Source organism: Crocodylus siamensis, chromosome 1 (assembly GCF_052110815.1).
Source record: "Crocodylus siamensis isolate JL-2025a chromosome 1, ASM5211081v1, whole genome shotgun sequence".
Classification (NCBI taxonomy): Eukaryota; Metazoa; Chordata; order Crocodylia; family Crocodylidae; genus Crocodylus; species Crocodylus siamensis.
In genome coordinates this window covers 291,616,201-291,635,829 of record NC_143395.1, presented here as the reverse complement: position 1 = coordinate 291,635,829, position 19,629 = coordinate 291,616,201, and the positions used below count along the sequence as shown (strand labels likewise).

General features: G+C 44.4%; 1 protein-coding gene across 6 annotated transcripts in view; it reads right to left on the bottom strand.

Moving 5' to 3' along the window:
* The window catches only part of PPP2R3B (protein phosphatase 2 regulatory subunit B''beta), an 87,775-nt gene extending 69,937 nt beyond the window's left edge, over positions 1 to 17,838 (bottom strand). For 2 of the 6 annotated variants that reach the window (XM_090064500.1, XM_090064548.1), the window contains exons 1-3: positions 17,496 to 17,611; positions 16,944 to 16,983; positions 13,613 to 14,062 (exon numbers count right to left, since the gene is read on the bottom strand). In XM_090064500.1, coding sequence (XP_089920626.1) covers positions 13,613 to 13,960 — 348 coding nt within the window. In that variant the 5' untranslated portion in view covers positions 13,961 to 14,062; positions 16,944 to 16,983; positions 17,496 to 17,611. Of the gene's footprint in view, positions 1 to 13,612; positions 14,063 to 16,943; positions 16,984 to 17,198; positions 17,430 to 17,495 lie in introns of those variants that run through there. The other 4 variants (XM_090064511.1, XM_090064520.1, XM_090064530.1 and 1 more) reach the window with 4 other exon arrangements.
* Between the last annotated feature and the right edge of the window lie 1,791 nt (positions 17,839 to 19,629).

Below are 19,629 nucleotides of genomic sequence, written 5' to 3'. Positions count from 1 at the left end.
TTTTGTTAGGTTTCTAAAAATAGGATGATTGCCTGTATGACAGCACAACCACTACTTTAATTCAAGTACCACACACTAGTGATAACATATAATTTTGTTCCTCAAAGCACAAGATAGTAATTTTGGTTGAACTACAATTGCAAAACAGTTTCCTACATGGGTTTCTACTGTATCTGCTTCTTCCCTTGACATCTTGAATTTCAAAAGTCAGAGCTAGAAGACTTGGGATGCAGTTACCACATTTTGGGCATTAAAAGAAAAAAAAAATATATTGTTAACTCTGACAATCAAGACGTAACCAAATGAAGAAACAACATCCAGGTGGGCTGTTTCTAGCAGGGTCCAATGAACTTTTACTCCTGGCCTGATGAGTACCAAACAATTAAAAAAAAAAAAGAGAAAAAGATCTGCACATTTTACTGGTGGTGACAGTGTACAAGTTAGAGTAGTATAATGCTGGATAAGTCATGCTGACCAAATGGGCCAACTTAAGCTGTATTCATTCAAATTAATTTCTAGCATAACCAAGGATCTGCAAGGTTTTTCATTCTAGACCCATTGACCTAGGTCCCTTTTCCAAACAAGGAAAAATTGAGTCTGGGAAGGGGGAAGGCATGTAACAGAACCCCCACAAAACCTGAGTTCCCAACCTTTAGTGTAACTTGTTTTAGCTAAAGTCATTTATGGAGGCCTTTAAAATATAGGTAGGGACATGGTAGAGGTAAATACAAGTGTCCCTACCTCTACCCTGTATACTTATGGTTATGACATTACTTACAATCAGGTATCAGTCTAACAAACAAACAAACAAACAAACAAACAAACAAACAAACAAACAAACAAACAAACAAACAAACAAACAAACAAACAAACAAACAAACAAACAAACAAACAAACAAACAAACAAACAAACAAACAAACAAACCCCCACATAATAAAGAGCCCTAAAAGTTCAGAAAAGCACCACATACATGATTTGAAGTGAAACCTTTTTAAAATCCAAGTCCAAAGAGAATTAAGAGGAAACTCGGCATGTTCTCCAAGTTCCGTCCCCAACAAGAAGTGATCATAGTCTTTTAAAACTAAAATTTAAAAACATTGTTCAAATCTGTTCAACAAACTGTTGCAAGTCTGAAACATGTATCCAAAACATTAAAGCTGTTTTCTAAAAACCACCCAGAACTGTACACACTGTTGTGTATTTAATATCTCATTACTAATTTAGTACAGATGCTTGGTACAAATGAAGCTGATTGCTTAATAAGCAATATTGATTATTATACTTACTTTATATTAAAGTATAAAATAAGAATTTAAAATGAAGCTTAAACTGCTTAAATATATATGTAGTTATAATGAACCCTCTTAAGATGTAGCCACTCTAGTAAAGACTAGGTAATTGTAAGGACTCACAGTTAAACAGTTATATCTACCAGTTAGGCCTGCGTGAAGCAGCAAGTATTGGATGCAGATTCAGGTTCAGCTGATTTTAGGGACAGGGATTCATTCTGGTGATTCAAATCACTATCCTGATTCTATTCAGTCACTGAATTGGCTACTGAAGCTTTGGACAGCCCTAACAGATAGGGATACGTTCCCAGGCTAAACAATTACATTTATACAGTTTACAACCTAGCTCAGTGCTGCCTGCTGTTGAGGGAATTGCTCTGGCAGGGGCTGCCCAGAAGGCAGTGAGAATCCAGGCTACAACATCACATGGTTGCTGCAGCAGAGAGGCAAACAGTGCTTACCTGGGGGAACAGAGCTAGAAAAAGTTGCGTGGCAGAGCTGGCAGGGCTTAAGTAGGAGCCAACGCAGTGGCAGAGCTACCATCAGGTACCACAGGAGCAGACTTCATGAAGCCAGGCTCCATAGCACCCACAGGGGCTCCCACCTACCAGGATAGCTACACCATGCTTCAGCAGCTCCTGCTCTGTATGGACAGCTCTCCCAGTCTGGGGACATGCAGCAGACAGACATGCTAAGCAGGATCATGCCAGAGGCTGAGCACCCTGTTACAAGCCACAGCACTGGAGCAAGGCCTCAGCTGAGCAGGAGTGTGGTGCCAGTTTGGCTGCATCCAGACAGGGAAAGGAGCCTGGGTGGGCAGGCAAGAGGCTCCAAGCACCCAAGGGCTAGAGGCACCACCTGGGCATGGTGCGGCTGTCCCAGTAGGTGAGCCCCTGTGAGTGCTATGGGAGAAAGGGCATGCCTGGCTCCATGCAGCCCACCCCTGTAGCATCCAGTAACAGCCTTGGCACTGCACTCGCTCCTATTTAAGCCCTGCCAACTCTGCCACACAGCTTTGCCCAGCTCTGCTCCGCCTAGTAATTACTAGTTACCTCCCTGCTACAGCAGCCCTGAGATACTGCATCCTGGATCTGCACTACCTTCTGAGCAGCCCCTGCTTGGAGCTGCTCCTCCAATAGCAGGCAGGGCTGAGCCAGGGACTCCACCAGATCCAGCTGCCCCATGCTACTGCAGCTAGTACCACTGCCTGCTCACTCCCACACTCAACATGCAGAGCCTGCTGTGACCATAGGCTTCAGTCCTAGCTGGAAGCATAACTTGCCGCAATCCTGCATATCACGCTCAGCCCCAGCTCCCCGTGCTGCCCTGCTCCTCTGTCATGGAACCATTTAACCAATATAATTAGAGGAGGTTAAATGGGTAACTTTAAAAATATTTACATCCTTAATTCCAACTAGAAATAAAAGATGCTTAAGAAGAGTGAGGAAAATTAACCAATGGAATGAATGGTTTTAAGGCTTTATATCAAACTTTGATATGCTATATTTTTCTAAAAGATAAAGCCAGACTCAAGTTATCAGAAGACCAGATTCCTTTGCCTGGGTTATGCAGAAGTCAGAATATGTGATCATAATGATCCCTCTTTTTAAACTCTGAATCTATGTCTATCTTTAAGATATGTTAAAATAATCACTTAATCATTAATGCTAAACTAAAAATTCAGCATACAGCCTTCAATATAGCTGGATGTTACTGCTAAAACGGATTATTTAAACAAAGGAAAAAAAAGGCAGCAAATTAATGGCCATGTCTACCACAAAAAGATTAGGTTCTTAAACCTAGCCTATCATGGTTTTAAACACTGGCATAAATGTTGTTTAAACACCTCTACATGTGCAGGTAAGGGTGCAGTTGGTTCCAATGCATGATCCACACAACTGTGCCTCCTGCCATACACACCATGACTGTAAAATGCAGATGCCACTGCATTTTATGGCCGGTGCAGGGAGAGCCCAATTCTGGGTTCCTTCTGCACCAGCAAGAAGCAAGGTTCTGCAGCTGGGATCTGCTGCAGACCCCAGGCCGCACTTACCATGGTGACTCCTCAGGCTGAGCCAGCTGTGCACACACAGCCTTCCCTCAGGGCTGGGACAAACCCTGAGCAGCCCCAGCACCATGGGTGGGAGGGAGGAGAACACAGCATGTCTAACAGAGGCCACTTCACTGGAAGCAGACCCCCCTTCCCCCAGGGCAAGCTGGGGAGGACTTGGCCTGGCAGAGTGGAGGAGCCTTTCAGGTCTGAGTCATGGTGGCACAAGCTCAGTGGGAGATGCAGGGAGCACATTGCCCTCCCCAGACCCCACCACTAAAGGGAGACTAAGTAGATCCACAGCAGGGCTGGGAGTTGGAAGAAAGGCTCCAGCAGGAAGGCCCTGCCTGACCTCTGTGTGTGTGTGGGGGGAGCAGCCCAGCACCTCCCTCCCTGTGGTAGCAGGATCCAGGCACAGGTGAGGTCTGCAACCCCAGCTCCTGCCTGTGGGGGTAAGAAGACATGGCTCCACAGCTAGGCAGCACCTTCTAGTGGCTTGGTCATGCCCATGGCTCCTTGCTAGCAGCCTGAGGCCTGCCAATCACTAGGTACACAGTGAAGACACAAGGGGCCAGGGCCATTCTTGCAAGGAGGTCACTAAACTAGGTATGTGCTATCAGTTAACAATTTAACTAATATAATTAGAGGAAGTTAAATGGTTCATTGTTTTAAAAGATATTTATATCCCTAGGCTGTGCAATCCTGGAAAAAATGACTATTAGGTAAAACAAGAAACGATTTGTTCATATTGACAGAGGAGTTAAAACCAAATCAGAATAATTTGGTTAATACTAGATATTTTGAATTTAGATTAGAACATGGACAGAGAAAACTACTCATCTTTATCTTGCTACCTTTGATTCAACAACACCTTCAAATTCTTTGTGGTTATTGTCTAGTGACAAATCACCAGACCAGAAGTTTGAATAGGAAGTGCTTGATATGTTTCTTAAGTTAGGCATGTGTTTAGTTACTGGGTAAACTAGACATAATACAAGTTTATGAAGCTTCATTCAGGCCCTTGGCAGATTATGTTAATTTAATATCCCACTCTGGTGGTGTGGACACTGGGACAAGTGGCTGGATGCCTAGAAATCAAGCCATAACAGAAGTGAGGCCACAGCAGAAGTGCTCATGGTGTGCCATGTCCTATTCCAAACAAATCAGTGAATTCTACTAAATAACTTGCCCAAGGACATGAGAAGGGAAGGAAGGAATGTTAATTCAAATCACATGGTGGGATCTGACAAAATTTCATCCCAAATCCCAAGAAATCACACATCTTATCATGCCAGTGTACATGGCAGGATGTGCTATTTTGGGGATCCGAGATGAAATTCACTTGATCATCATGCATTTGCCAGAAAAGAAAGCCTGGGATCAGGGAGCAAGATCCCAGGTTCTACATACCCCAAGGCTTTCAAAGGGTACTTTATACAGGGCAGCATCCTAATGCTCCACTTTCACCTTGCTGGTGAGAGGAGCCCAAGCTGATGGTCCAGGTCAAATCTCAGGCTCCTGCATCAGTATATTCAAGACAACAAGGAGTAGCTCTCTGCCTACCCTTTAAGCTACATGTTACACATTCAAATTCAGGCACCATACAAACAAACCACAGAGATGTTCCGTATTAAATACGGAACATCTTTGTGGCTGGTTTGCTATTTTACCATGAGATCAGACTGGTTTCATGTGCGACATGCAGGGATCCCAGCTTTCTCTGATAAAAAAAAAATCCCCGATTTTCAAGTTAAAAAAGTAACCCAAAAATCCACATTTTTCCATGGGGAAAAATGAAACAACACTAATATAGATACTTATGTATTAGCATTGTTTCATTCTGGTTCTGGTCATGGAAAAATATGGATTTCTGGGTTACTTTTTTTTTTTTTTTTGGAAACTTGAATTTTTTTTTTTTTTAAATCTGAGAAAGCCAGGATAGCTGGTGACAAGTTACAATTAAGCGCACAGTAATACATAAGGTCTGCAAGAGGCCTTGAAGTTTTTATGCAACTCTAAGTGTTAACTTGTCCTGTGCCTAAAGAATTCAGGCAAAAATCAAAATTTATGAAGAAAGCCGAACAACTGAAAGAGCACTGTCAGTGTTTAAAGAACCTGACAGAAGTCATACAAAATAGGAAAGTTTAAGTAAGATTAGCTGCCTATTTGGAACATGGGTTGTTTTCCCAATACGAAGTACTGTGCATACTAGTGACTACCAATACAGTAATTCTCCGATGTAGGGTCTTACGAGCTAAAGCAGGAAGCAGCACTTTTGAAGTGCCAAGGCAGGGGGTGGCCAACCAACAACAAGTAGCATGGGCGGCTGCTGTTTGACACAAGCCCAGGGGCTCAGTAAAGTCAGATTAACCTTTCCATAGCTTTGCAGCCACTGCCAATTTCAGGGCTTTAGACCCTCATTTTAGAGCCATAAAACTGTGGCAATTGCAGGGCCAGGGAATGGTTGACTTGGCTTCTTAAAGTGACGCCTCCTGAGGCAGCACTCCTGCTCCACTCAGCACAGTAAGTGCAGAGACTCAAGCTTACCTGCTTCCATTCTGGCACTCTGAAGGCAAAATGTCAGGAGTGCTTTTCGTGCAGGGAAGGAAGTCAGAGCAGCATGAAGGGGAAGAGGGCTAAATTTGTAGCACACCTGCCAAAAAGTTTGGTTACTGCAGTCTGATGGGCTTGCACTGAACAAACTTAATGAACAGGGTGCAGTTAGTATATACTCTAGCATAAAAATGTCAGGAAAGCTGTGGATATAAGAGTGCAAAGAAGTACCAATGGTTAGTTCCATCACAATTTTGTAACATTTCCCAGAAATTGGGGAAAGGTTTCTGGAGTTGTAACGTGTTCTTGAATAGCTAGGGAACTTTAAAAAAACCCAACAAAAAAACCGAACACTCTGTAGTTAATAGCAGTTAGAAAAAAAAAAAAAAAAAAATGGTCAGGTTTATCAAAACCATCATTTTGATTAATCCCAATATCTGGTACTCAAAAACACACACCAGGCACATCTGTATGTGCATTAATGTGTTTTTCCTAATGTATATTAAATTTAGTACCTCCAGCGTGAGCGGTACTAAATTAATGCACATCAGGCTACCCTAATGCGCAGTAGTACAAATGCATGCTTTTTAGGAGATGCTTAAATGTGCAGTAACCTATTTGACTGCACATTACCATAATACCAGTTTTTCACATGACACTTTAATGCACAGCAAAATAGGCTACTGTGCATTAAAAAGTACACATGTAGATGCACCCAGTGTAATACAACTACGAAATGGCATTATAGCTGGTACCCACGCTATGGTGCTTGGCCATAACGTTCTAATCTGTCATTCAGGAGAAACTAATATAATAATCCAAGTTCTGGATATGTTGGCTACATTTGTACTAAGGTAGCATCAAGAGGTTAGGGCTCCACTGTATTGGGTAGCAAAGAAATGAGGCAGCAGTTCCTGTACCCAAGTAACTTTGCTGTGTTCTCTCTCACTCCAGAAACAATTTGACTAGGTCAACGGATGAAGTTTCTTTCCTGAACTCTGCCCGAGTACCAGTATCTAGGCTAATGGGGAATGGAGGAGAGAGTAAAGGGAGGGGAAATCTAATGCTGAACAGCACATCTTTTCAGTACCTCGTTGACTGCAGCTATTCCCAATCCCTCCTTAAAAGAGCTTTAATATGGTCTGAAAGAGCAAGGCAAGGGTCTACACAGAGCAGTCTTACACAGCACAGAAACCCAATTTCTTAAGTACCAGCCATCCTTTGGGCTGAATCAAGCAGGAAGCCTGGACAACAGCAGTCACAAAAAACAACCAACCAACCAACATCCTCTCAAAGACTATACACACATGCATCAAATTCAGAGCAACAGAATTAACATGGCCTATTTATCTTCTAACTTTTGAATTCAAGGGTTTCTTGGATAATCCTTCAGTGTTATGTTGAGAGACTTGGATGATAGACTAATAAGATTTTCTAGAGGAAAAAAAAATAAAATTAAAACAAAATTATGCAGAACAGTCAAATTAAGATACTAAACTAGTTTCTCCAATAGTTGCATCATGGTACAAATTTACCTAGCTAATCCAAAATTGGCTAATCAGTTTAGTGAAGAGCCACTAGAACTGGGGTCAGCAACATTTAAAAATTGCAGGCTGCTTCAACAGAGCTTAGCTTCAAGCATGGGCCACTTTGAACCCAGCTGCAGTCACCACCACTCCCCCAACAGTGCCGTTACTGAAGCTTCTTTCCATCACTTGTAAGGGGTTTTCCCCTACAGAAAGAGCCCTCTCCCTCTGAAATCCCAAAGCCCTTGACTGCAGAGAAGAAGTCTTAGTACTCATTTTTGCTTTTAAAAAAAAAGTTAAAATCCACTTGCTTCTGTTTCTTTAGCTGAGAGCCAGACTAAGTCTGAGCTACTCTATATTGCCAGTATCTGGCCAATGGTATACCATGTAATTAAGGCAGAGCAGACTTCGCTTACTTTCATAAATAACTTTCATGTTTTCTGACTAAAGAACGATAAACTATGTAGCTCCATCTTAGAAAATATTGTCTCAGCTATCATTTCCTCTTCCATTTGTTGCACAAGAAATACAGGACAGAAGAGCAGAATTTTCTCTTCTTAAACAAGAATCTGCTCTCTCTTAGCTTAAAACCATGAAGTTAACAAGACTATTTGCATTTATTTAGTACTACTTATTTACAGAAATGGTGCAAACCTGGATGTTCAGTTCTGGACTCTAGTTCAACTTGAATTTAGTGAAGGTTGCAACAGAAGCTGAATATACAGCAACAGCAAAAGTCATATGGATAACGGAACTTGGTCAATAAGAAGAGTTATGACTCGTGAAAAAAAAATTTTTTTTTATAGCCAACTCTTATGCAAGCTTATTCTTTCTCCAGATATTATTTATTCATTAAATATGGGACTTTTCTGACAATCACCTTTCAGGCACGTGGTCATAAGTATAAAAGGAATAACAGAAGTTATGGTAGACTCCTATTTAGAACTTTAATCTAGATTACTGGAGCTACATTGAGACTTTCCCCCTTCCATCTGGAGCATCATTTATTGAACTAGGACAAAGTTATCAAGCTACATTTAAACTCTGGATTTACCTAAAGTTAATTAAGCATTTTTTAGAAGCAAGATTAAGAGCACATTTAAAACAAGATGTGTTATATTTAAAGTTGTGGGTGGTTAGTAAATGCATGTGAAAGAAAAGGGATAGACTTTGCTCTCTAAGGAGAGTACTGTCATGGCAGAACATACAATTATGTAACTCAGGGTGTTATTTTAAGGGCTAATGTGCACTGCAAAAGCTTGCTATTGTAGAAAATGCTTTTCTATAGAAAGGGTAAGTTAAGCAAAAAACCCAACACAACATCCCTCTCCCTCAAAAGCTTTTAAAAAATGAAAAGTTCTCCTCAAACCAATACTAAAATTAGACCGGAATGCATGGAAAACTCTTTTGGGGCAGAATTCAGCCCACATGGGCTTTTTCTGATCAACATTAAAAAAGCCATTACCAACAAAAGAGTGAGGATCACATTCCTCTTATGATTCCCTTGGCTTCCCATTAAGTTTCAAGTCTCTTGAACTTAGATGGTTATATTTACTTAGTGACATAAGATAGTATTCTTAGGCTTGTCACAAAACCTGTGCCGTATTCATGTCTATTTGCCTTTGTTCCACAATAAATTTATGAAAGTGCTTGCTGATCTTTACCACTTCCTGTTCCAGACCACTGCATCCTCTTGCAAAGCTGTTATATCTATCTTGTATTTTCCCAGTTCTTCAAATAAGAGATTGGGCCACGCCTGGGTCTGTAACGACTCAGTACATTCTAGATTCCAGTTCACAGCTCCTTTTTCCATTTCCAAGGTTTGCTTACATTTGTACCATCAGAATCTGATGCAAGAGTGAGTTTTGTAACAAGCTATTCTTTTACTGGATAGGGGTATTAGCCCTATGCCCAACCCGAGGAGTCCTGTGAGGATCTAAATAAGTTCATCCAGATCAACACAAGATCTGGATGATCCAGTAATTGACTTAAAAGGAGAGTTTCTAGATGGGGTGGGAAATTATTTGGGCCTGCAAGCCACATAAGGAGTCTTACTGAGTTATGGGCTGGGTCACACCCCTCTACCCCCTATTCAACAACTCGCCAAAACTCCTTGTGTGGGATGGGACTAGAGGCAGCCAGGGAGTAGTGTTCAGGAACGGGATGGGTGAAACCAGGATCACAGGGTAGTGACAGCGCAGGGCCAGCAACAGAGCTGCATTCTGCTGCCTGCATGCCCCTGCAGTGGGCACAGGTTTAGTGGGCAGGGGCATGCAGGGAGCAGATCATGGCTCCGCCCCAGGCCCTGACCCCACAATGTCACCACCCCAAGATCCCAGCCCCAGACACACCTCCCTGCCCACAGCCCCATTCTGTCTGCCTGCTTGTGCAGGTCCTGGCTGGTATCTATGGAGACCCTGGGATCATAGGGCATAGGGCTGGGGCAGAGTCAGAATATGCTCAATTCAAGTCCCTGCCTGCAGAACTAGGGCTGTCCCAGCCCTGCACTGACACTGCTCCACAATCCCAGGGTCTCCATGGAGACTGGTTGGGAGCTGTGGGGGCAGGGCACGCAGTGGAGATGGTGCTGTGGGCAGGTACAGGGCTGCATTTGGAGCTGGGATCTTGGGGTGGTGACAAGGCAGGAGCAGGGCCGAGTCAGACTGGACCAAGCAACAATCTGCTCTGTGCATGTCCCTGCTTGCAGAATCTACACCCCTCGCAGGGGTGTGCAAGCACCAGATCATGGCTCTGCCATGAGCTCCAGCCCCATGCAGTCACTGCCCCAAGATCCCAGGGTCTCCCAAGCCCCACCTGCCTCACCACTCCCCACCAGCCCACACCTCCATCCCAGACAAGTGGCCTGCCCGCACAGGTTCTGCCCTTGGTGGCAGATGTGGGGGAGACTGGTTGGGGTGCCTGGGCATCAGGACTGGGTCTGGCAGCAGCAGCCGAAAGGCACCATCATCATTGTGGAGAAATGGAATCTGGCTGCTGTGCCACCCCAGCCCCACTGCATGCTGGGGGTGGGGAGACCAGTTGCATGCACCATGGCCCAGGCTGCCCCTCATACAAGGACCCAGGCAGGACCAAAAAAACCCACTGCAGGCTGGACAAGATTGCCTTGTGGGCCAGATTCAGCTGTGGGCTGTGTTCTGCCATAGAATCATAGTCAGAAGGCTAGAACAGACTTCTAGAGGTCATCTAGTCCAACATCCTGCCTGAAGCTGGATCATCTCTATAAAAGTCATCCTATAAAAATCCAGAGTCTAACCTCCTAGCAAAACTATGTAGTCAACTCAGATACAACATGCTACCCTGCCACAGGTAAAGCAGGGGGACCAAAGCAGCTACTACCCTGCTGCTGCAAAGATTCTTAATATATGCTCAAAAGATCCTAGGAAGAAGGTCACATACCTCCACTACAGAGGAAGGCAAACCCCCCAGTCCATACCAATGTGCCCCTGAGGTAAAATTCCTTCCTGACCCCCAAATACTGTGACCAATCTGACCCAGAGCAGAGGGGCAAGACCCCCTATCCAGGAACCTCTGTGTTTAAGTCCCAGCAAGACCCACTGGCACACCCCAGTCCCAAAGCAGAAACCAAAGCCCAGAAGCATAGGAACTACCTATATTTGAACAGACACCTATATCAGCCTTGACCAATGCCTGTTCAACCTCTTCTTGAATGACAGTCCACAGCTTCCCTAGGCAGTCTGTTCCACTGCCTCACTGTTCAAACAGTTAAGATTTCCCCCCCAATATCCAATCTAAACCCATTTGCTACAACTTCAAAACACTGGTCCATATCCTAGTCCCTTTTCTTCATGGCAGCCCTTCAGTCATCTGAAGATTGCTCTCATGTCCCCTCCTAAATATTTTTTCTGCAACCTGAACATACCTAGCTCTTTCAGCCTCTTGTCATGTCACTTGCCTACTAAGCCCTTTATCGTTTTTCTTGTCCATCTCCTGACCCCACAATGTCACCACCCCAAGATCCCAGCCCCAGACACACCTCCCTGCCCACAGCCCCATTCTGTCTGCCTGCTTGTGCAGGTCCTGGCTGGTATCTATGGAGACCCTGGGATCATAGGGCATAGGGCTGGGGCAGAGTCAGAATATGCTCAATTCAAGTCCCTGCCTGCAGAACTATGCCCCTTTTTAGAATGAGGAGCTCAACTCCACATACAACACTCTAGATGATGGCTCTTCTACTCCGACTGGGATTAGGGCTCACCTCCCATGTTTTGCACCTAATGCTTCTATTGGTGCATCCCAAAATTGGATTTGCCTTTTTTTGCAGCTGTGTCACAGTGCAGACTCGCACCAAGTCTGTGACCTACCAAGATGCCCAAATCTTTCTTTGTAGTGCTGCTGCCATACAGTCAGGTGTCACTCACTTTGAATTTGTTTCCGAGTATTTTTCCCCAAAGTGTAGCACCTTACACTTGATGGCAGAGAGCTTCATTCTAGCCCAGCTTTGAAATCTGTTGTGAACTTTGCGAATTGTCACTTCAACCTCCAGCATATTTACAGTCCGTCCCAGTTTGTCATCATCTGTAGAGTCCAGCATCCAGATCATTAACAGATTGAACAGCACTGGGACCAGGACAGACCCCTTTGGAACTCCACAGAAAGCTTTCTGCCATTGCGATATGGATCCATTTATAAATTACCTTTTGCTCAAGGCTATTGAGCCAGATGTCTATCCACCTATGGAAACAGTATAGTCTAGGCCGTATTTCTAGTTTTCATTTTTAAAACAAATACCCAACCTAGACTTATCCTGCTTCAGGAAATTAGAGAGCAGGCTGGCTCAAGACACAAATGCAGTCTTTACTGTTACATGCATATTTAGTTCATTTGAATCTACATAACAAGGCACCAAATTAAACTACCTAATTCTACTTCATTGTATAATGCTTTCATGGAAGCCATTGCCCCAAAATGCTATTTCGCTGAGATAGTGTCATGTAATCCTGCAATTACTAGTTTTGAACACAACTACTACACTGGGCTCTTGTGATAAGGAGTTCTATAACCAGTAGTCTTCCAAGTATCTAAATTGAAAGCATCTCACCATGATAGACCAAAAAAAAGGACATACACTAGAAATCATAACTTGAAGTCTGCCACTGCCTTGCAAACAAAGTAACTGGTCCTAGGCAGTACATAGGTAAACTTTCAAATTTATACCATTATAAAAGCTGTTTCTATGTAAACAGCCTCTAGGCTAAAGGTCAATTATTCTTCCTAGTAAGTAGAACAAGGGGCTAGAGCTTCAACAGAACACTGCCCCTTAACTGGTAAGTAGTTCCACTACTGATCTATTGAATTCTAGGCAAGAGCTTGGTAAATTTTTCAAATGAAGTAGAAGAGCCCTGTATTATATTACTGCTATGATATAGGTGTGGAAAGGTGGCATGTGACCTTCACTAAACAATAAGCTAGAGCTTCCAGACAACACAAGCAGAAGAGCCATCTTTCCACATCTGAGGGAGAAAAACTAGAAGTCTTCATAAATTCAACATGCAGAAACACTTGTATAAGAAATGAAAAAAAATTGGATGTTAAATTTTGGAGTAGCTGCTGTTAAAAAAACTTAGTAACGTCTTTCTTGGGCTTCTAATTTTGCAAGAGGACTTCATCACAGAAAAACACCTATGAAGATATGCAAACACAATTATGAACATTGTTACGGCTTTTATTAGGGTGTAATGGGATGACCCCATTTTTGACCCTATTAGGGTGTAATGGGATGACCCCCCACAATTTCAGTCAATTGTTCTAAATACGTAACCTGGAATTTAAAAGGAAACTTTTTTTTTTTTTTTACTCTGTTTCTTTAAAATGCACAGTATTGAATAAGTAATGACCACTCGTGCCAATTCTCAAAAATAAGTGGAAACATTGGAGGAAAACCTCAAGTTGACAAAACACATCATTATCCATGTGTCAAACAGAATAAAGGCTAATCTTTTAAACAAAGGGGGAAAAAAAAGCTCTATTTTGCCAATTGCTAAGACTACCAATCCCTTGGGAATTTGAAGAAGTGTTAACAAGGCACAGTAATCCTTGCTAACATGTTTAGGCTTTATATTGTGTGCCCTTACCTCTTGCCTTGATTTACCAGTTTTGAGACCACTTATGGCATATCTTTATTTAAATAGACAAAAAAAAAGGAGGCACTTACTACTTTGCTCCCTGTTGATCTACGTATTCCTCTAATATTAGATATGCTTCTTGGGCTGGCTGAAGCTCCCAGTGGAAGAGCCGTGGAAAGATAAGGAGAACTAGAAAGCATCAAAGGAGTTATCAAATTATCTAACATACTCCGTTTGGAGTTGGAGTTTTTATTTGCAAAAATTAGAGGTTCATTGTACCCAGCATCACCACTGCCAATTTCAATCTTCTCTTCATTCTTGATGCTTTTCAACCAATCTTTTAGCGTCAGCTGGGTTGAAGGCTGGCTCAGCCAGCATAAGAACAGTTCATCCACTTTCATTTTTAGTACAGGCTGCAAAACTTTCCCAGCCGGCATTTTCCACCAATTTATCCTCGTTCCACCAGAAATTCAATACGACGTTGAGACTTTTCACAGCGTATCCTGCTCTTTTGCTTTGTTTCAAGAAATCCAAGATTCCTGTTTAAGGAAAAAAACCTTTTTGTTACTTAACATGATAGCCAAGTTAAAATGAAACAACCTTAATTAAATCTCAGATGGTACTAACCCAGTTTGTGGGTCTGTGACAAACATGTAAAAATAAAACAAGAAACTGACCACATTCCAATGCTTAGGAATTAGTACCCTATCATCATCATAAAGACTTTTAAAACTAACTCAGAAAGTAGCAGTTCTTTGTGAATCCCCACCCTGCGTTGCCATACATACACACCACATAAGGTAAACATTGATCTGGTTGGTCAAACATTGGCAGCTTTCTCCATCTCTCTCTGTGAAAGACGTACAGAGTTTTAAGGTCTTTTCTTTGGTGATGATGGATAGTTCTTCAAAAGGCTGTCTACGACTCTAGAAAACTACTACAATAAGCAATGCAACTCCATAAGTTCATGTTTTAGGGAATTTAGCATCAAAAAAAATTAACAACATTAGGGAATCAAATATTCAAGGGTGAAGGTTCAATCTTAATTCTGCAACTTCCGATTACATCTGAATGCAGATTCTCAACCAGGGTGTCATTGCTTTGAGATCCTTTTAGGAGTGTTGTTGGGTGCCACACAGAGTGCAAACATTATTCACATGATAAACAGAGATTTCCAAAAGGAATCCAGAGTCTTAAAAACATTTTGATCATTTGCGGTCAGAGTTCTTTGCAATAGAATTACTCTACTGTTTTTCTGTAGTCAAAGTGAATGAAATGGAGCTGGTATTCTCCAAGAGATTCTTCGAGTCCACCTTGGGGTACCTTGAGTCGAAAAAGTTGAAGAACCACTGCCTTAAGGTGATACCAAAAACGCAACATTTTAAAAGTTATCTGTCAATATAAGTGAGGTTTCTTATCAAATGTTTACAAGTAAGTTATGGGTATCATCTTCAAACTTAATTTAGTTCATTTAATAAATATGGAGACACAATTTGAAAAAAAAGTGTCAAATATTTTAATGGATTTTTAACCTTTACAGTTCATAAAAATAAACTGAAACCCAAGCTTAATCTACATTAGAGTGCCATCAGCTAACAACATGGGTATCGGAAAAAATAATTAGTGGTCAACACAGCTAGGCTGGCAAGACCCCCGATGTGGGCCCAGCTGGCGTAATGCTTGCAGCAGAAAGACTTCTGCCAGCATTCACTCTAGTGATTCTCATGCTGTCATTCAAGTGATAGCAAGGCCCAGGGGTTGGGAATGTCTGGCTGGCAGGCCAGAGTTGACCCACAAAACCACTGAATCTAGTCTACAGATATAGGGTTTGGCTGTGGGGGAGCTGTCTCCATGCTGCCACAGAAACAAGAGCAGCAGCCAAGTCTTGGCACCCACCTGCTTCTGACTTGGGGTGGATTGTCCAGGTCAGTGTTTCTCAAACCATTGGTTATGACTTAAAAGAGGGTCACAAGAATATATGAGAGTCACAAACAAACTTTAAAACTGCATCAACAGAAGTTTCAAAATGGATTTGCCTGTAAAGAAAAACGTGGGAAACAGGGCTGCTTGGCCCCCCCCCCCCGTGCCCCTCCCACCCCACACACCCAGCCCCTTTCCTGTACCCTGGGGGTCTGGAACCTGGGGGCAGAGGGCAAGTCAGGACTGAGGGGCACTAGGTCAGGACTGGCCATTAATGTTTACAAATGGGTCCTGGTACATAAAAAAAAAAAAAAAAAAAAAAGGTTGAAAACCACTGGTCTTGCCCACACCCAGAATAGGTTGACTTATCCTACCCCAACTTATCCTGTTGATAGGGCTACAAGGCCTTTGCATCATTCTCACTTGAGAGAGACGCCACAATTCGAGGCAAGAAGCAGAAGGCTAGAACTAAACAGTGAGAACAGAACCAAAGTTGTTTAATATTGGTCATTTAGATGGATTACCTGATAACCTTGCACAAGTTACCTAAACTTGCACCTTGATTTTCTCATCTACTAGAAAAAACACATGTACAATGAAGTAACACTGCTTGCTGTTTGTAATACACCAACTCAAGTTGGAAGACATGATAGGACACAGTATTTGTAAGGCTTCTGCTACACATTACATATACAGGTTTCCCTCACTTTATGCGGGTTCTATATGTGCAAATTCACTCTTACGTGACAGTCTTATAAAAGTGGTAGAACTGGATCTGGGGGTCAGCACAGTCAAAGTCTTGGAATACATCCCTATTTGTTTCATTGCAAACCGTGTTCCTTTCATGCAAATTCAAGTTATGCACCACTTTCCAGGAACGCACATACAGCATAAAGCTACGGAAACCTGTATTACGCAATTAACTGCTCAACTGTGCAATAAATTTAGACTGGCCAGACATGCCATTTGAAGAAATAATCACATGATTAAAGTGACTGTCTAGCTATAAGATGGCCAGCCAGCTACAAAGTTAGCACTTAAAAGGGTATAACAACTCTACAGTTGGTTTCTATTCTGCTTTTATTTGAATGTGTAGCAGGGCTCTTAAAGGGCATTTAAAGAGGAGTTAAATGCCAAACCACTGCTTCTGTTGTCAGCTCAGCATATTTAAGAACTCAGCAAGCTGGGGTTTCACCTAGTGCCAGAACAAGTGCATCTCCCAGTCCTGGGCCACTACACGCTTCTGGCAATGCTATGAATGGTTTAAAATTTCCCCTAAGGTGTAGCTGGCTCCCCCAACACCAGCAGTCCCTCACACTACATCACTGCACTGAGACAGGACCTGCCATCTCCCTTACTGGGATGTATTAACTGTTTGCAGAGGCTCCTAGCATCTCCCCCTGGAACAATGGTTGTCAACCTGTGGTCCACAGATGATCTCTAAAGGGTCCATGAAAAAGGACTAGGATCAATCAGAAGTATGCAAATACCCACACTTACAATTCAAAGGTGTGTGCACCTCCACAACTTCCACAGGGGTCTGCAAAAGAAAAACAGGTTGAAAGCCACTGCTCCAGCAACCTCTGTGAAACTGGCTGGTACACCCTGTACAGTCCTTTGCTAGAGCCCCTTCACAACCCATTAGGTCCCACAGTCTCTCGCTAGAAGCCTCTCTACAATCTGTTGGTACATCCCAATGTCTATCTAGATCGACCCCCTCCGCCACCTGTTGGTACATCCCACAGGGTCTCTCACCAGAGCCCCGCCCCCAGCGGGTACGCCCCAAGCGCTCATGCTCTGCAGCCGCCCAAGGCAGTAGGCGTCGGGTACCAGTGACGTGCCCCCTCCCCGTCACTGCGCCCGTGTTCTAAAGCCCGCGCCCGCCTTCCCTTCAACTGCCTGCTCCACACGTGAGCGCAGGGCGTCGCAGCACCTACACCGCCCCGCCCCTCAGGCGGACTCGGGCCCGGGCGGGGCGGGACCTCCGGCCACGCCTGAAGCCGTTAGGAACCGGGGCACAAACCCCCGCTCCGTCTTGCCCCCTGCACCCACCTCCACGCACAGGCCCCACCCAACCAGGCCGGACCGGGCCAAGCCGGAGGGAACTGCTACACTGGGGGTGGGGAAGCTTCCGACCCCTCCTAATTCACCTCCCCGCGCCCTGGCTCCTCCCGCCACCGCCTTCAAATCGACACCTCGCTTCCGGCCCTCTCAGTCCCGCCCCGCGCGCTCTGTTTAAGACAGCGGGCAAGTCTCGCGAGACGCCCCTGGCTAGAAAGAAGCGGCGGCCGGTTGCCGTGGCGACGGAAGGGCGGAAAAGGAACGTTGCGGGGCTGGACCGCGTCGGTTCTGGCTTCTGTGTCGTGACGTCACAGTCCCGCCGTCTTCCCGCCCCCAGCACTTTCCCGGAGTCTTTCCTGCGTTCTCTTTTCCCAGCAGGCTGTACGGCACCCCTCCCCCCCATGGCCATTCCCCCAGGGCGGGGCATGGAGCGCCGGTGGGAGCGCTGCCTGTGCCCCACTTACACGTGCCTCCGCCTTGGAGCTGGGCCTTTTCCTTGGCGCGTGGGGCAGAAGGCGCTCTCCCCGTGGGTTTTTCCCTTGGTTATTCCCAGCTGGTTCAATCCAATAAAGGAGCCCAAGCCTGCATGAAAGGCCATGGTCCCTGGGCCTTTCTGTCGGGAAATGGCTGCGGTTGCTCTGGCTAGGAGGATCAATGTTCAAATTACACTTTAACTCTTGGGGGAGAGGGGTAGTCTGCAAAAATAAATGGGCTGCCCATCACGGATGCCCCCATAAAATCGGAGCCCCCCCCTTATGATTTTAAAATCTTACAGCAGGGCTCTCATCTCTCAGCCCTCTCCAGCTCCCCAGTAATACAAACCCTGAGCAGGATGGGGAAGGGAAGGGCAAAGGTAAGTGGGACAGTAGCTTCCATGGAAGATGGGTACTCAGTGTCTGGCCTGTGACATCCAGCCCATGGGGGTCTCCCCTGGCTCCAAAAATTTAACAGCAGGGGGCAGTAGATGCACTACACAGCCAGGTCCAGCCTCAGGCCTGCTCCCCCACCCCCAGTCCAGATTGGGCCAAGATGCTCCCCACCCCCCACCAGGTTGCCCCCCTACCCTATGTCTGGATTGGGGCTGCTCCACTACCCCTGCTCCCGCCCCCACGTGTCTGTATCAAGCTTGCTTTACCCCCCCTCCCCAACTATCTGTTTCAGGGCCTCTGTCCTGTCCCCATCCATCCCCAACCCGGGTGGATGGATCAGAGTTACGCTGAGCAACCCCCCCACAGCTGGATCAGGTCCACTGGATGCATCCTGCCTGGGGAGGGACCTGGCACTATGGGGCAAAAAGGTTGGTCACCACTTATGTAAGACCATCTTTTTTGCAAAATTCAGGGCTATCCACATGTTTTGGGGGTCCTCTAGCTTTAAAGTCCCCATATCTCTTTCTTGTGCCCTTTAGCTTCAAAATACTTGTAGTGTCAGACCTAGATATTTCACCAATACGTTACTGGATCTTTCTTGGTAGGCTTAGCACTAGGAAGGGATTCTAGGGGCACATCCTCTTCTTCCCCCACCCCCAAATTTAAACTCACATTTTGGCCACTCAGTATAGCTGTAGGCTCTCTATTTTCACTTCAGATCCCTACTCCCAGCACCAATTTTTCTTATGTGATTGCATTTTATTTAAACCATATTACTCATGCTTTACAATGAAAGAAACCCAAAGGAATTAAGCTAAACCTATTGCTATGGCTGCCTTTGACAACTGTGGTGCTGGTAGCAGTTGTGATAGTTGTAAACTGCTATGGCAATCTTTGAAATGTCAGGAATTCAGAACAGGGGCCTGCTAGATGGTGTCTTTCCTCTGTATATTGTCCACATGAAACAGCAGCAAAATAAAAATAAAAGAATGATTCAGTGATACGAGGGAATGGAGAACGGTTCAGATGGAATTAAAGTAGGCTACTGAAAGTAGGCTCACTTCCCCAGCTTTGAGGAGGGAAGAAGTAGGTAAGAGGCAATAAATATTGGAAGAACAAAGGAGTAATAAGGTTCTGGGGGGGGCGGTGTGAGAGAGAGAGAGAGAGAGAGTGGCTGAGGGAGAACTCAAAAGAAGTCACAAAGACCAGGAAAGCAATTCCCATATGAATAATCTGATAGTCTTCTACCAAAAATA